This window comes from Paramormyrops kingsleyae, chromosome 14 (assembly GCF_048594095.1).
Source record: "Paramormyrops kingsleyae isolate MSU_618 chromosome 14, PKINGS_0.4, whole genome shotgun sequence".
NCBI classification, from domain to species: Eukaryota; Metazoa; Chordata; class Actinopteri; order Osteoglossiformes; family Mormyridae; genus Paramormyrops; species Paramormyrops kingsleyae.
Window position 1 is genome coordinate 8,761,155 of NC_132810.1, and position 13,641 is coordinate 8,774,795.

Consider the following 13,641-nt stretch of genomic DNA (forward strand, 5'->3'; position numbering starts at 1 on the left):
GTGGGCTGGAATGAGGAGGGGGGGCATATGGAACAGCCAGCAAATAGCTAACAGGACCTATGCTCCTGTGTCCATCCCCATTCACCTGGGCTAGACCACAGCGGCATGCCCATTATAGACAGTGACTCACCTTTCTTCCTGCTTATATGTTTAAAAAATGAGGTCATTCAAAAAAAGACTTCTCTATCAACATTGCCGGATGTGATTAAGATCTTCTGTCACTGGTCTGGGGCAGTGTTTCCCAATCCAGTCCTAGGGGACCCACAGCCAGTTCACATTTTTGCTCCCTCCAAGCTCCCCACCAGACAGTCCATATTTCTGACTAAAACGTGGACTGTCTGTGGGTCAGTTTTATATGGAAATGAAAATACTGAGCTTTATGGGATGTAAATTGGAGGATCGGGTGCTGTTATTTTGTAGAATAACCAGGATTAACAAACAGCAGGTATAACTTTACCCCTATGTATGGTTTGGTATTACAGTGTAGCGGTTGGTGGTAATTTGTGTATGTACTCAAATTACAACGGTGCTTCTGAGGGGAACTGGTTCACCTCAGGTAACAATGGTCGGAAACCTTCATCCTGAGCCATATATCTACCTGCTGTTCCTGTACAAAAAAAAATTGGCCAAACCTGAAATTGCAAAACAAAGCTTTTAATGGTCAACAGCAAATACTTTGTCAGAACATTAGCTAGAATTAAACAAACAGAAAGTAACTCAACTTTTCCCTTTGATGTGTTATAAATGTTTATGTCTTGTGGCAAACTTGCGGACAGTCAATGTTTTTCCACTACATGCTAATAACATCAAGCACTTGACAAGTACTTGAAAATCATTTCCTAGTTAGTGTTTAATGTGAGACCAGATATCCTTTATAGGGTTCAAATCTGGACTCCGACCAGGCAATTTAGGGCTTAACCCATTTTCTTTTGTCCAGAAGTGAACATTCTCACAATGGTGACACTGTAGGGCAGTTAGTGTGGCCAGTAGATGGCGCAGTGATTAAAGGCATAGCCCTATCGTATAGATTTCCCACTTTTGTACCCCTGAGGAAGGGTAATAAAAACTGAATTGCTTTGGGGAAAACAGCCAACGGTACAACTTGGTGAAAGTCTGGAAAATTGAACTAATTAGTGCCGAAACTACCACAGGGAGCAAGGAGGGGAAAGAAAAATCAGCCAGTTTCCTCCTGCTACGGCTTCCTCTTCACTGTGATCACTCCTCCTTCAGTGAAGGAGCAACCACAACAAGGCTCTTGGCAGGACGTCAACATGGAGATGCAAAGGTGCTCAATACATGCCTCCATGCTCACGCGAGGCATCAGGCGGGACCCACATTTACTAATAGAACAACACGGAGACTTAGGTGCATTTCATCGTAATTTATTTGCCAGCATTTCATGTAACATTCACACGCCAAGATTTCACTTATTCAAAACAAACTCTGGAAAAAAATGGCGTGTCTAATTGCCGACTGAAGTATTAGGAAACAGAGATGGTAGGATCAGTAGTCATCAAAAAGCTGATCGAACTGTTAAACAAACAGTACCGCTTGTCAAAAAAAACAACATAAAAACAAAAAGCTTCCACAAGAAGCATCAATGCAATGTTTACATTCATACATTTGTACGAATTCCTACAAAGAGTTCAAAATGGCTGCTGTGATATGATTCCTTCCAAGGTGAAGATTTCAATAAACATTAGAGAAAAACAGCCTGCAGCTTAAAACCAAAAGGAAAAAAATCAAAACTGTTCCCCCTGGGTTTCTGGACGCTGATTAGTGTGCCAGTTGCCCTAACGATCCAGGACCACATTATGAGCGGATATCAAACTTTTGAAATCCCTGCCCAAGGTGCTTGCTAAGGCCTGGGTGCGGAAGATGATCAGTCCTCCTTCCCGGCTTGGCCCGGAGCCATTGAAATGTGCATTGCAAATAAGTACCCTTGTAGTGGATTCAGTTCATGAATACAATGTCGAGGGGACAATGTGGGGCCCGTCGCCAGTTAACGGGGCGGCCAGGCAGACAGACACTGTAACCGACACCTACTGCGATGCCGTGACTTTAAGTTTAGCATATGAAAGACAGAGGCCCAGCAGGACAGCGGACTCTGAAAAGGCCAGTGGCCCCCAGGGTCCCGCGACTCTCTCCTCTCTGCCAACCGCCAGCTCAGAGAAGACGGCGGCGGGATTGGTGCGGATTCAAAACTGGCGGGCTCTTCCCATATCCACTGGGGGGGGGGAGTCTAGTCAAATCCAAAACCGTGTTAGATTTTCAGGTGCCCTTTGTATTTAAATCTGCTCCCCTTTGCTTCTCCCGTTTTGGTTTGTGCTCTGAATTCCATTTCCATTTCACCCTAACACTTTTTTTTTGGTTCTTAACTGAAATCCACCAAAAACTCCACGCGACCACTCGGCTCGGACTGGTTCCCCGGATCCAAACTGTCCTTCACTGAGGTGTTTATAAACAAAGGAAAGCTTGTCAGTTTCAATGGGTCAGGCTTTCTGCCTTGAATAAATTAATAAATTAGTCCTTGGTGATTTGAAGTACTGCTGGGCCATCAGACGAAACAGAAGAACTTTTTCCAGCCACACTTAGAGTATGTCTTTGTTCGGTCAGACATCTTCAGTTTTTTGGCTTTACGGGCCTTGTGCTTGATGGCAGCAAAGATGGCCGTGTCAAAAGCCTCTTTCAAGTTCTTCTGAGTCAACGCCGAGCACTCAATATAGTCCTGGGCTCGGATCTTCTCGGCCACGCACCGAGCCCGAGAAGATAGGATTGGCTTGACTTTAAAGCGGTCCAGGTTGATGAGGACATTAACATCATGTCGGAGGTCGGTCTGTGTCCCCACAAGGATGATTGGCGAGGCTGGGTTACAGGCCCGGATCTCCGGAACCCACTTCTTTGTGATGTTCTGGAAGGATGTAGGGTTGACAACGCTGAAGCAGAGGATGAAGACGTCCGTGTGAGCATAGCACAGTGAGCGGAAGCCGTCAAACTCCTCCTAGAGATCAGAAGCCACTTTAGTAACAGGGTTAAAATGTGCCAGTATTGTAATAAAGATCAAAAGTCAAAAAATGCAACTTCACTCCAAGATGGTATTCACAAGGGCAAGCAACAAGTTAATCATAGAAATACGTCACATGGAGATTTAAAAAACTACATTTTTTTAAATATAAGTCATGGTGTCTTGCGTTATGTTAAACACAAGGGATAACTTCTGCAAAAGCCATTGCGAAATCACAAGAAATCAAAATACACGGAGGACGCGATAATGGGTGGACTTGAGTGTGGGAGGTAAAAGTCGATTAAGTCCCCATTACGTCGAGAAGTATTCGTACCTGTCCGGCAGTGTCCATCAGCTGAATTCGTACTGGTGTCCCATCAACTTGAACCTGCCCTATTGCAGAAAAATACACAAAAAATGCGTTAAAACATAAATATTTCGATTTTGTTCCTTCTACATATTTATTTTGCGCATTTACACATACAACGATAAAATTTGGGATTGCTCCCTATTTCTTCGTACATTGCTTTAAGGTTGCAACAAAGTTTCAAAATATACCGCGAAAGCAAAGTATAACCGCGTGTTTAATGCCACCTATTGTAATCTGCTATATAGCTATTAGCTTTTCCAAACAAAAGAAAGGCTGCTCAGATTATATTTTAAAAAGTAATCAAGATACCGGAAAAGACGTCAAACGCAGTCTGCTGGTATTCCATAGGGTATCCATTGGAAGTATAACTGACGATCATGCTGGTTTTGCCCACGGCACCGTCTCCCACCAGCATGCAGCTGATAGCCGGCTCCTCATTATTTTCTTGATGCATGCACACTGACGGGACCCGTCTCTGATCGCAGTGGTAGTCCATTTGAGGGGGCATTCTTCAGCGGGTAGATCCGGGGGTCAGTGGCCGCACGGGGTTCAGCACAGTGCAGACAGCTCGGGACAGCGGGCGGCACGGTGCTCTCATCACCTCCAAGACTAACAGTGAGCTTGTCATTGCTCAGCTCTCGCTTTAGTACCAACTGTCCTAACAGGTTGTATTTGCATGGCCACTCCTCTGCGTGCCCAGTTAAGTCACGCACACAAATCCTTCCAAAAGAAAGTAAAAAAACCCTTGCCAGTGTAGATAAGACTTATACCGATCGTTTTATCAGACATTTGAGCGTACATTATTATTTAACCACAGTTTAAAAATTGTGTTGATCTGTTACGTGATAATCCTTTACGATATTAAACCACCAAAAATGTACTACTAACAGAACTAACACATCCTTAGTGAAGTGACACAGACAGACAAAGCTTCACTGGACAATCTGTCCGTCTTCGAATAAAAATAAAGTAATAAATGTCCAATAATTATGCTAGTATAATTAATACATAAATGAAAAGTTTACCTCATTTTGTATTTATTCATGTAGATTAACCACACCGAGTGCGCAATCTGACTCTTCATGTTGTGAGATTATCGGTGTCATTAATAACTGGTAGATGGCTCCACCTTGCGCCAGACGGACGCAATGGCTTGTTTTTCTCCCTTTTCTTGTAACACCGTCACGTGGTCGTGAACCACGTGATCGCAGATCACATGACCCTCCTTTCCTTGTCACTTTGTGCGAATTCTGTCAAACCCTAGAACCATGTAGATAAACGCTTATTTGTCAGATACGTATTTTATTTGGTGACTTCTGGGTCTATGTATTTTTTATTTTTTTTTCTGCCGTACTTGCGACACCAGTTAATTTCAGATCTCGAGTTATAGATATCTGGCTTCTCCTTACACAGCTAGCTGGCTGTGGAGCTCTTTTCTGACGCACTGGTGTGCAGTTTCATTTCCCCCTGCTAAAAAACCCTAGCGACTGCATATATGGCTTCGATACTGGACGAGTATGAAGACTCGCAAAATATGAGTCGCCCGGGTCATCAGAATAGAATTTCTGCCTCAAACATTGGGATAACTCATTCAGGTAAGCTTAAGGCCTGCAGAATGGAGGTACATCATCGCTACTCAATTGGGGTTCTTTTGTATAAATTCGCTTAATCATCTGACACGTTTACTGGATAATGTGAGGATGCGTGTACCGCAAAATGCAAGTAAACTCGTTTTGTAACTGCGATCATCGTACGTCGCAAGCTTCCGCTATCCATCCTAGCATTTCTACTGTCAGCTGACGAGGACGAGACAGCCCTTATCTCTTATTTACCGGGCGCTTTCCTCGCCGAGATACGAAGGAAAGTCGCATAGGTTTACGATGTCTGAGGATGAAGTGAGGAATAATTTGCGGATTTTTCCTGCAGGGTTTGTCAATGTGCGGCTGGAGGAAGAGAAGCCGATTTTCCACAAACAAAGGATCGACTTTTCACCTCCCGAAAAGATTAACTACTTTGTGGTGTGCAACAATCAGCTATGTATGAGTCTGGGGAAGGATACGCTGTTAAGGTAGGCTGGCAAGGGTTAAAACCACCAGACAAAAGGATGGGATTGAATTGAATTAGAATGCAGCAAACCCCCATTACCCGAAACTTTAAACCTTTTTGATTAAAACTGCCTTAGCTGATTTGATTAACTCAGATTTTACGGTGCACTGCAAATTAGTCAGTTTTTGAATGATGGGATTTTCTGGATAAATGCACATAAGTTATACATTTATTTCCTGAAATGTGTATTTTAAAGACGGAAGTTGGAATTCATTCTTTGACAGCCTAACCGTCAGTGATGCAAAACAAGGAACTGTTTTTGTACCAGTTTACTACTACTATCTAAGTTGTGCAACCTTACTGAATTTGTTTTAAAATGAACAAATGTGAAAGCAACAAGTGCTTTGGATGCAGTGTAAATAAAGTATATATTTTTCCTGATGCAGGATCGACCTGGGAAAACCTGACCAACCCAATCAGATTGAATTGGGTAGAAAAGATCAAAGCAGCATTTATAAACTTTTCCTGGATCCCACGGGTAAGCTGTGCTAACTTTTGTCAGAGGATGATGTGGAGGGGGTTCTTTTACTGTACATTTAAGTGCACAGCCCATTATCTGTTACATATATCTCTGATTGGATTGTCGCAAGAATTTCACAGGAATGTGCTGCCATTGTCGCAAGGAAGTCCAGACTCTGGCTGCATTTCTGGGCCAGATTAAAGACATTTAAGTGTGGTGTGGATTAGCATTTTTTGTGGTTGGGGGTTGTGCTGATTTTATAGCTGATGGTACGCTGTTATCTTACATACTTACTACTGTATAATAGGAGACTGTACCTGGGTCCCTGCTGTCTGGTACAGTTATGTGCATAATCTTACTGGTTCCATCCTGCAGGTTCCCATCTGGTGATCAGCCTAACCACAAACGAGTGCCTGTACCTGAACAGGAACACCCAGAAAGTGCGCAGCCTCTCTCGGTGGAAGGGACACATGATCGAGAGCGTGGGCTGGAACAAGCTCTTGGGTACGGAGAGCAACACGGGCCCCGTGCTGGTGGGGACGAGTCAGGGTCTGATCTTCGAGGCCGAGATCTCTGCCTCAGAGGGCAGCCTGTTCAACACTAACCCGGACCAGTACTTCAGGCAGGTCCACTCTCTGGAGGAAGATGGCGACCCTGCGCCCGTCTGCTGCCTGGAGGTGGAGCGGGGCCTCGAGTCCAAGTACTTCATCATCGCCACGACACGGAAGCGCCTCTTCCAGTTTGTGGGGAAGGTGGCGGATGGCTCAGAGCAGCAGGGATTCAGCTCCATCTTCAGTCAGAACCAGGACCTCCTGCCCAGCTTCCAGGAGTTTCCGGTGAACATGGGCTATAGTGAGATCGCCTTTTACACCTCAAAGCTCCGCTCCTGCCCCAAGGCCTTTGCCTGGATGATGGGTAATGGAGTCCTGTATGGCCAGCTGGATTATGTCCGGCCCGACTCGCTCCTGAGCGATGTCCAGGTGTGGGAGTACGTGGACAACGTGCACACAGTGAAGCCTCTCTCCATCGTCCTGACACAGTTCCACTTCCTGCTCCTCTTCTCCGACCGTGTAAAGGCGGTGTGCACCCTGAACGGCCAGGTGGTCTATGAGGACGTCTTCCCAGAGAAATTTGGCGCCTTGAAAAAGATGCTGAAGGACCCGGTCTATGGGCTTGTGTGGATCTACACGGAGAAAGCCGTCTTCCGCTACCACATCCAGAGGGAGGCGCGGGACGTCTGGCAGATGTACATGAGCATGGAGAAGTTTGACCTGGCTAAGGAGTACTGCCGGGACCGGCCGGAGTGCCTGGACATCGTTCTGGCCAAAGAGGCCGAGCACTGCTTCCAAAACAAGCGATATGTAGAGAGCGCCAAGTGCTATGCCCTGACCCAGAATTACTTTGAGGAGATTGCACTGAAGTTCATAGAGGCGCGTCAAGAGGAGGCTCTGAAAGAGTTCCTGCTGAAGAAACTGGGCAGCCTCAAGCCTGCCGAGAAGACTCAGGTCACCTTGCTGGTCACCTGGCTGACGGAGCTCTACCTGAATCGGCTGGGCGTTCTGGAGGCAGACGACTCCAAGAAGAGCGTAGCCATGGAGACACGCAGCGAGTTCCGCAGCTTCATTGCCAACCCCAAATACAAGGACTGTTTGTACAACAACCGCAGCACCATCTACGATTTGCTGGCCAGCCACGGAAATGTGGACGATATGGTCTACTTCGCCGTCATCATGCAGGACTACGAGAGGGTCATCTCTCACCACTGCCAGCACGATGACTACGGCGCCGCCCTGGAGGTGCTATCTAAGCACTGCGACGTGAAGCTTTTCTACAAGTTCTCCCCCGTCCTCATGCAGCATATACCCACGCGGGTGGTGGAAGCTTGGATCAGCATGGGCAAGAAGCTGGATGCTAAAAAGCTCATCCCCGCTCTGGTCAACTACAGTCAGATTGGCAGCACCCAGCAGATCAACGAGACCATCCGATACATGGAGTTCTGTGTCTATGAGCTGACGGTGACGGATGAAGCCATCCACAATTATCTCCTGTCCCTCTATGCGAAGTACAGGCCAGACTCGCTCCTGTGGTACCTGGAGCAGGCTGGCATTCACGCCACGGACATCCACTACGACCTCAAGTATGCACTGCGACTGTGCGCCGAGCATGGGCACCACCAGGCATGCGTCCTGGTGTACAAGATAATGGAGCTGTATGAGGAGGCTGTCGACCTGGCTCTGCAGGTGCGTACCAGCATTCCTTGGCCACTAGGGGCCATGTCTTATGACCTCGTAGTCAAAAAAAATGGCCATAATCCTGTGTTTGAAACATTTAAACATTTAAAAGTTACAGAACACCAAAGTTTTAAAGCAAGTAAAATGATAAACATTTGTCTGCAAAAATACATTACCTCAAATGTCAGCTGGCTTAACCAGAAAAAGGTAATTTAAAGGAAAATTTAACTTATTTTAGAAAACAGTGGACCAGATGTTACATCATAAAGACATCATTATCTTCAGGGCACAATGAAAAAGTTGGTGGATCTAATTCAAATATTGACAAAAACGACCATTTTCACTAATTTCTAGGTCATATGGAACAACCCATGGAAAACCATGAAAATATTGTAATATGACAAAACTCTTTATTCTTTTAACTGAATTTTGAATATCAAGGACAAAAATATGTTCATGTGTCCAAGCAGTCATCTGTTTAATTTGAAATGAGCTTGAAAAGGCAGGTAGTGCAACTGCGATTAATATGACCACAAATAAATGTGAAAGAGAAATATGAATTAATGCCTGATGCATTGTACACACTTGAATGGTTACTTTGCGAAGGTTTGATTAGGGAAAAAATAATTGTGAAATATTTTTTGGTTGCACCACCTGACGTTTTTCATTTTGTGAAACCCTTATTTGTCATTCGCCCATGGGCAATAGAGAAACAATGTTACATAATCATGACTGCTTCATCACCATTGTTATTAAAGTGTTTAAGTGTTTTGAAAGCAAACTAATGCATCTTGCTGATGCTGAATTGTTCTTGTCTGCTCTGGCACTCAGGTCGATGTGGACCTGGCAAAATCCTGTGCAGACCTGCCCGAGGATGATGAGGAGCTGAGGAAGAAGCTGTGGCTGAAGATCGCACGGCACGTGGTGCAGGAGGAGAAGGACGTGAAGAAGGCTATGAACTGCCTGTCCAGCTGCAACCTGCTGAAGATCGAAGACATCCTGCCCTTCTTCCCAGACTTCGTCACCATCGACCACTTCAAGGAGGCCATCTGCAGCTCCCTGGAGGAGTACAACAAGCACATCGACGAGCTGAAGCAGGAGATGGAGGAGGCCACTGAGAGTGCCCGCCGCATCCGGGAGGACATCCAGCAGATGAGGAACAAGTACGGCGTGGTGGAGTCCCAGGAGAAGTGTGCCACCTGCGACTTCCCCTTGCTCAACCGGCCCTTCTATCTCTTCCTGTGTGGCCACATGTTCCACTACGACTGCCTCTTCCAGGAGGTGACGCCCCACCTGTCCTCCTACAAGCAGGCCAAGCTGGATGAGCTGCAGAAGAAGTTGGCGGCGGCCAGCCAACCCAGTAAGGCCCGGCACCGCATCCGGGAGGAGGACACGGCGACGCCGGGCAAGGAGCAGCTGAGCCGCGAGCAGATCAAGTCAGACATCGATGACATCGTAGCCGCCGAGTGCGTGTATTGTGGCGAATTGATGATCAAGTCCATCGACAAGCCCTTCATCGACCCACAGAAGTATGACGAGGAGATGTCCAGCTGGCTGTGATGGGAAGCACGTGCCGGAGACAAACCGGAGTTGTCGGTACCAAAGCTCCCCGCCCCCGCAAGACGACCTGCTGCCCCACCCAACTCTGCGACAGCGAACCGCCATCATATAGAGCAATGGCTAGCCCCATGTCGCACTGTCACGCTGTGCTTGTAGCTGCCTGCTCCCTGGCTGAGAAAACGCCATTAAATTCTGCAAGTGGAGAAAGATCGGATCTTGTTTTCTGTATGTAAGAGCACCTCAACACCCCCTCCCTAGAAAAATGGTGTTTGAGGTGTTTCATGTATAAAGTTTGCCTTTGGAAGAAAACTTTCACTAAAAATATTTCCTGTTATAAGTGTGCACTGTACATTTCTTTCGTCTGAGTGTGACGTCACGTTTTAAATTCTTTTGGCGTTGCTGCAGCTAGGTCGTGATATATTGAATAAATCTTGTAAATTGGAATTTTGTACCGAAAATCGAACGCGTCACTCTGTAGCCCTGAACGCAACCCTTTCCCCACAGCCGCCGTAACTTTGTGTCTCATTAGCTGCAAATTAACGATCCAGCAGGAGTCAACACATGACGGAGGAGTGGGGAACAAATGTAATATAAACAATCAGAAAATGAACAATGTCAAATATGCTGAATTTTATTACTGCTGGGATTAGGGGTTTCCCATAGTGGAGAGTCCCCACAAAGATGGGGATACAAACGTGTGTGCGAGACAGAAGGCGGCTGTGTGATGTGTGCTGTTTGTATACTGTAGGGACCTGCTTTCTGTGCTCTGATGCAAGGAGAGTATTTGCATAGATCTGCTTTAGAGAAGCTATGATGAAATTCAGTTACATACAGCAGCAAAGGAACATAAAGTACACAGTGCGGGCAAGATTGTACAAAAATGAATAAACAGATTAATCTTCATTACCAAGAGGTGTACACATGATGGTGTCTTGTTGCCTTTCATCCCAATTCACTCAGTATTACAGTTAAATACCTTGACATTTAAATAGAGGTGGGGGAAAAATATTGATTTTGGGTCATTCCATGTCAAATCATCACACTTTCAGACCTCATCGTCACGGATTTTAACGAAACTTGGCATGCTGATTTGGTCACATGAGTAGCTCGTGAAACTGAAATTGGGCGAGTCTTGGATCAATATTGAGGGAGATTTAAGCGAACAACTTTTTTTTTTTTTGGGGGGGGGGGGGTGGCTATGATTTTGACTGGTTATATTTACCGTAATGTAAGCTGCACAGAAATGGTCCTTATACTGTTTTAAAGCTATTGTCCAGCTCTGTAGATTGAACAAATAATATGCCATCCCCATTTGAATAATTACTATGTAATGACTGATTAAAATACTTAAAAATCAATAACAAAAAACTTATGTTTCTAAATTGATCAATTTTTTTTTTTACTAAAGCTAGAGCATAATGTCATGAACATTTGGTATTTGGTTTTCATAAAGTGTTGCTGAGATATCTTGACTTAAAGGTAGCGTCACATGGTTTCATGTCACTAATGGACCTTTTTAATGGCAGCCACCCTGACATGAAATAGTATAACAAGCACAGGTGTATGTAATAACATTAATTAAGGTTACAAATATGATAATTAAATTTAATGTAAGGCTCATTAATGTCATTGCAGACACCTGTACTTGCCATACTACTGCAAAGGCCCACGTGGCAGGTAAATATAGCTAATAAATGCCCTGCATTCATCAGACGCGAGTGAGGTGTGCAAATCGGACCAGTGTAAGTGCACACTTAGAGAATCACTCGACTTTGCAAGCATCAGAGGTTATGTCCTGGCTGCGTATGATGATAATTGGTGGCTAGTCTTCAGTGTTACGGGCCTCGGTCTAGGGGATTAGGGAGTAACAGAATAGGTATATGGGTGGATGTGTGGTGTGGGGACAGAACAAACACGGTGCACAAAACAGGTAGTATAAATGGAGCGTGTATTTACAAGTTTGCTCACCACAGTGTATGTACAGACTTCAAGAGTAACCCAGGCCAACGCAACAAAACAATCTATCGCACAAACTTAGTCCCAAACCAACTTATCTACAAAAGAAAAACGAAACAAAAGACAATCACTCTCATTATTTCCCTATCTATCAAAATATACAAAGAAAACTCCAGTCACTCTATACACCATACCAAAGGCTAGGCTTTTCTCGAAATCAGGAACGCAGGCAAAATGGCCGGTACGCAAGAAAAGCAAATACAGAGACAAGCGACTGAAATCAAGGCCGAAGCAAAAATCGATAAACCAGTTACAAATCATAATAAAGCACGAACCACTGTGGGTGCCCGATGCGTGCCGGCTGTTCCGCTCTCGGAAAGCCGCCATGTTGCTGGCCGATCGGTCCCACACTTTACGGCAGACAGCCCGTTCCGGAGCCGCACATAACAGACGGTTCATAGCGTAACTTTACAGTTTAAATGCCTTTAAACGTTCTCAATAAATAAATTAAGTTAACCTTCTAGTCAATCACATATACTTGGTTTAAATATGTATGCAAAACGCTCTAAACCTGTTTCTATTACAATATATGTGATTGACTAGAAGGTTAACTTACAGTGCTGTTACCTTTTAAGACATAATTTGCTGACTTTCTTTCGTAAATCTTTGTCCGGCTTTGGGGAATTTTTTCGGTTCTCGAGATACTCGGAGGGCTGCATAAAACACGGACATCCTTGCTGGCTTCGAACGCGGTAACTCGCCGTAACAGAAAACGCGGATCCGACTTTGCCGTAAAGTCTTAATTATTCATTTCTTCAATTTTTCTTTTAACCTGTCTGTGAACAGATGTAAGTGTTTGAAACATATTACTTGTAGTTTATTACTGCTACTTTCAATAAGTGCAAATATTCTGCATATGCATTAATAATGTTGTGGTATACTGGCAGTATGGGACCAACCTAATTTTGTTATTTGTTAAAGACCCACAGAGCATGCCCACGGGGACACTGGAGCACTGTGGCTTCACAGGTTTTCTCCCTCCCAGTGTTCCCCCAGCAGGCCCACAGTTTGCCCAAAGTATGCCCAATGTGCCCGCAGTACACCCCACAGTGTGCCCACAGGGGAGCATCCAGCAGGCCAAAAAGTGTGGGCATACTGTGGGCCCACAATGGGCCTCAATGCGGCACACTCTGCTTAGTGTGGGCAGACCACAATGGCCCCAAATGTGCCCCGCATTTCACGCCGGTAATGGGGCCCACAGCGGGCTGCCCGCAGTGGACCCACACGGGCCCCAAAGGGGCATGTTGGCTGGGAAATGGCTGCTTGTCTGGTACCCTCAGATTCATAATGGAAGTGAAAACATGGAGTGATTTCTTGGTCTCTAGGACCAGGAATCATTCTTGTAGCCCTGTGTTGAACTCTTTCTGAGGCAGCAATGTCCTATTTAAGGTACGGTGACCAAACCTGCACACAATATTGTAGGTGGGGTCTTACCAAGGAATTATATAATCCTCTAATTACAACCTGCTGCTTCCTTAACCAGTTTTCAATCCAAGATGCTACAGTTCCTAAAATCCATTCTTCATCATTCTCACTCAACCATTAAGACAGCAAAGGGTAGGCCTTTTACAGAGCCCACTTTCATTATTATTTGGGGCTTTTCTCTCTCCCCCCTATATTCTTAAATAACCTCCCTCCCCCCAAGTTCGTAATTTAAACATTCTTCAACTACTCTTCACATACACCTACCCAATACACTGGTTCCTCTTTGGTTCAGATGCAACCCATTTGGCTTGAACAGGTCCCACCTGTTCCAGAAGGTCCTCCAGTGCCCCATAAACCTGAATCCCTCTTTTCTACACCACGCTTTTAGCCACGCCTTTAATCTCCTTATTCCAGATAACTTCTTGATTTTTCCTCAAAGTGTCACTGATGTCAGAAAAAGAAAAGTCCC

At 45.2% G+C, this 13,641-nt stretch overlaps 2 protein-coding genes across 2 annotated transcripts; one reads left to right on the forward strand and one right to left on the reverse strand.

Moving 5' to 3' along the window:
- Positions 1-1,366: 1,366 nt before the first annotated feature.
- rhov (ras homolog family member V) lies at positions 1,367-4,490 on the reverse strand. The gene is made up of 4 exons (XM_023802373.2): positions 4,400-4,490; positions 3,684-4,094; positions 3,339-3,397; positions 1,367-3,001 (listed from the first exon to the last, which is right to left on the reverse strand). Exons 2-4 carry the CDS (start codon positions 3,880-3,882, stop codon positions 2,558-2,560), a joined length of 702 nt encoding a protein of 233 aa, XP_023658141.1. The 5' UTR covers positions 3,883-4,094; positions 4,400-4,490; the 3' UTR covers positions 1,367-2,557.
- A 78-nt stretch (positions 4,491-4,568) lies between these two features.
- vps18 (VPS18 core subunit of CORVET and HOPS complexes) lies at positions 4,569-10,641 on the forward strand. The gene is made up of 5 exons (XM_023802372.2): positions 4,569-4,969; positions 5,301-5,442; positions 5,867-5,958; positions 6,316-8,180; positions 9,003-10,641. Exons 1-5 carry the CDS (start codon positions 4,870-4,872, stop codon positions 9,729-9,731), a joined length of 2,928 nt encoding a protein of 975 aa, XP_023658140.2. The 5' UTR covers positions 4,569-4,869; the 3' UTR covers positions 9,732-10,641.
- Positions 10,642-13,641: the final 3,000 nt, after the last annotated feature.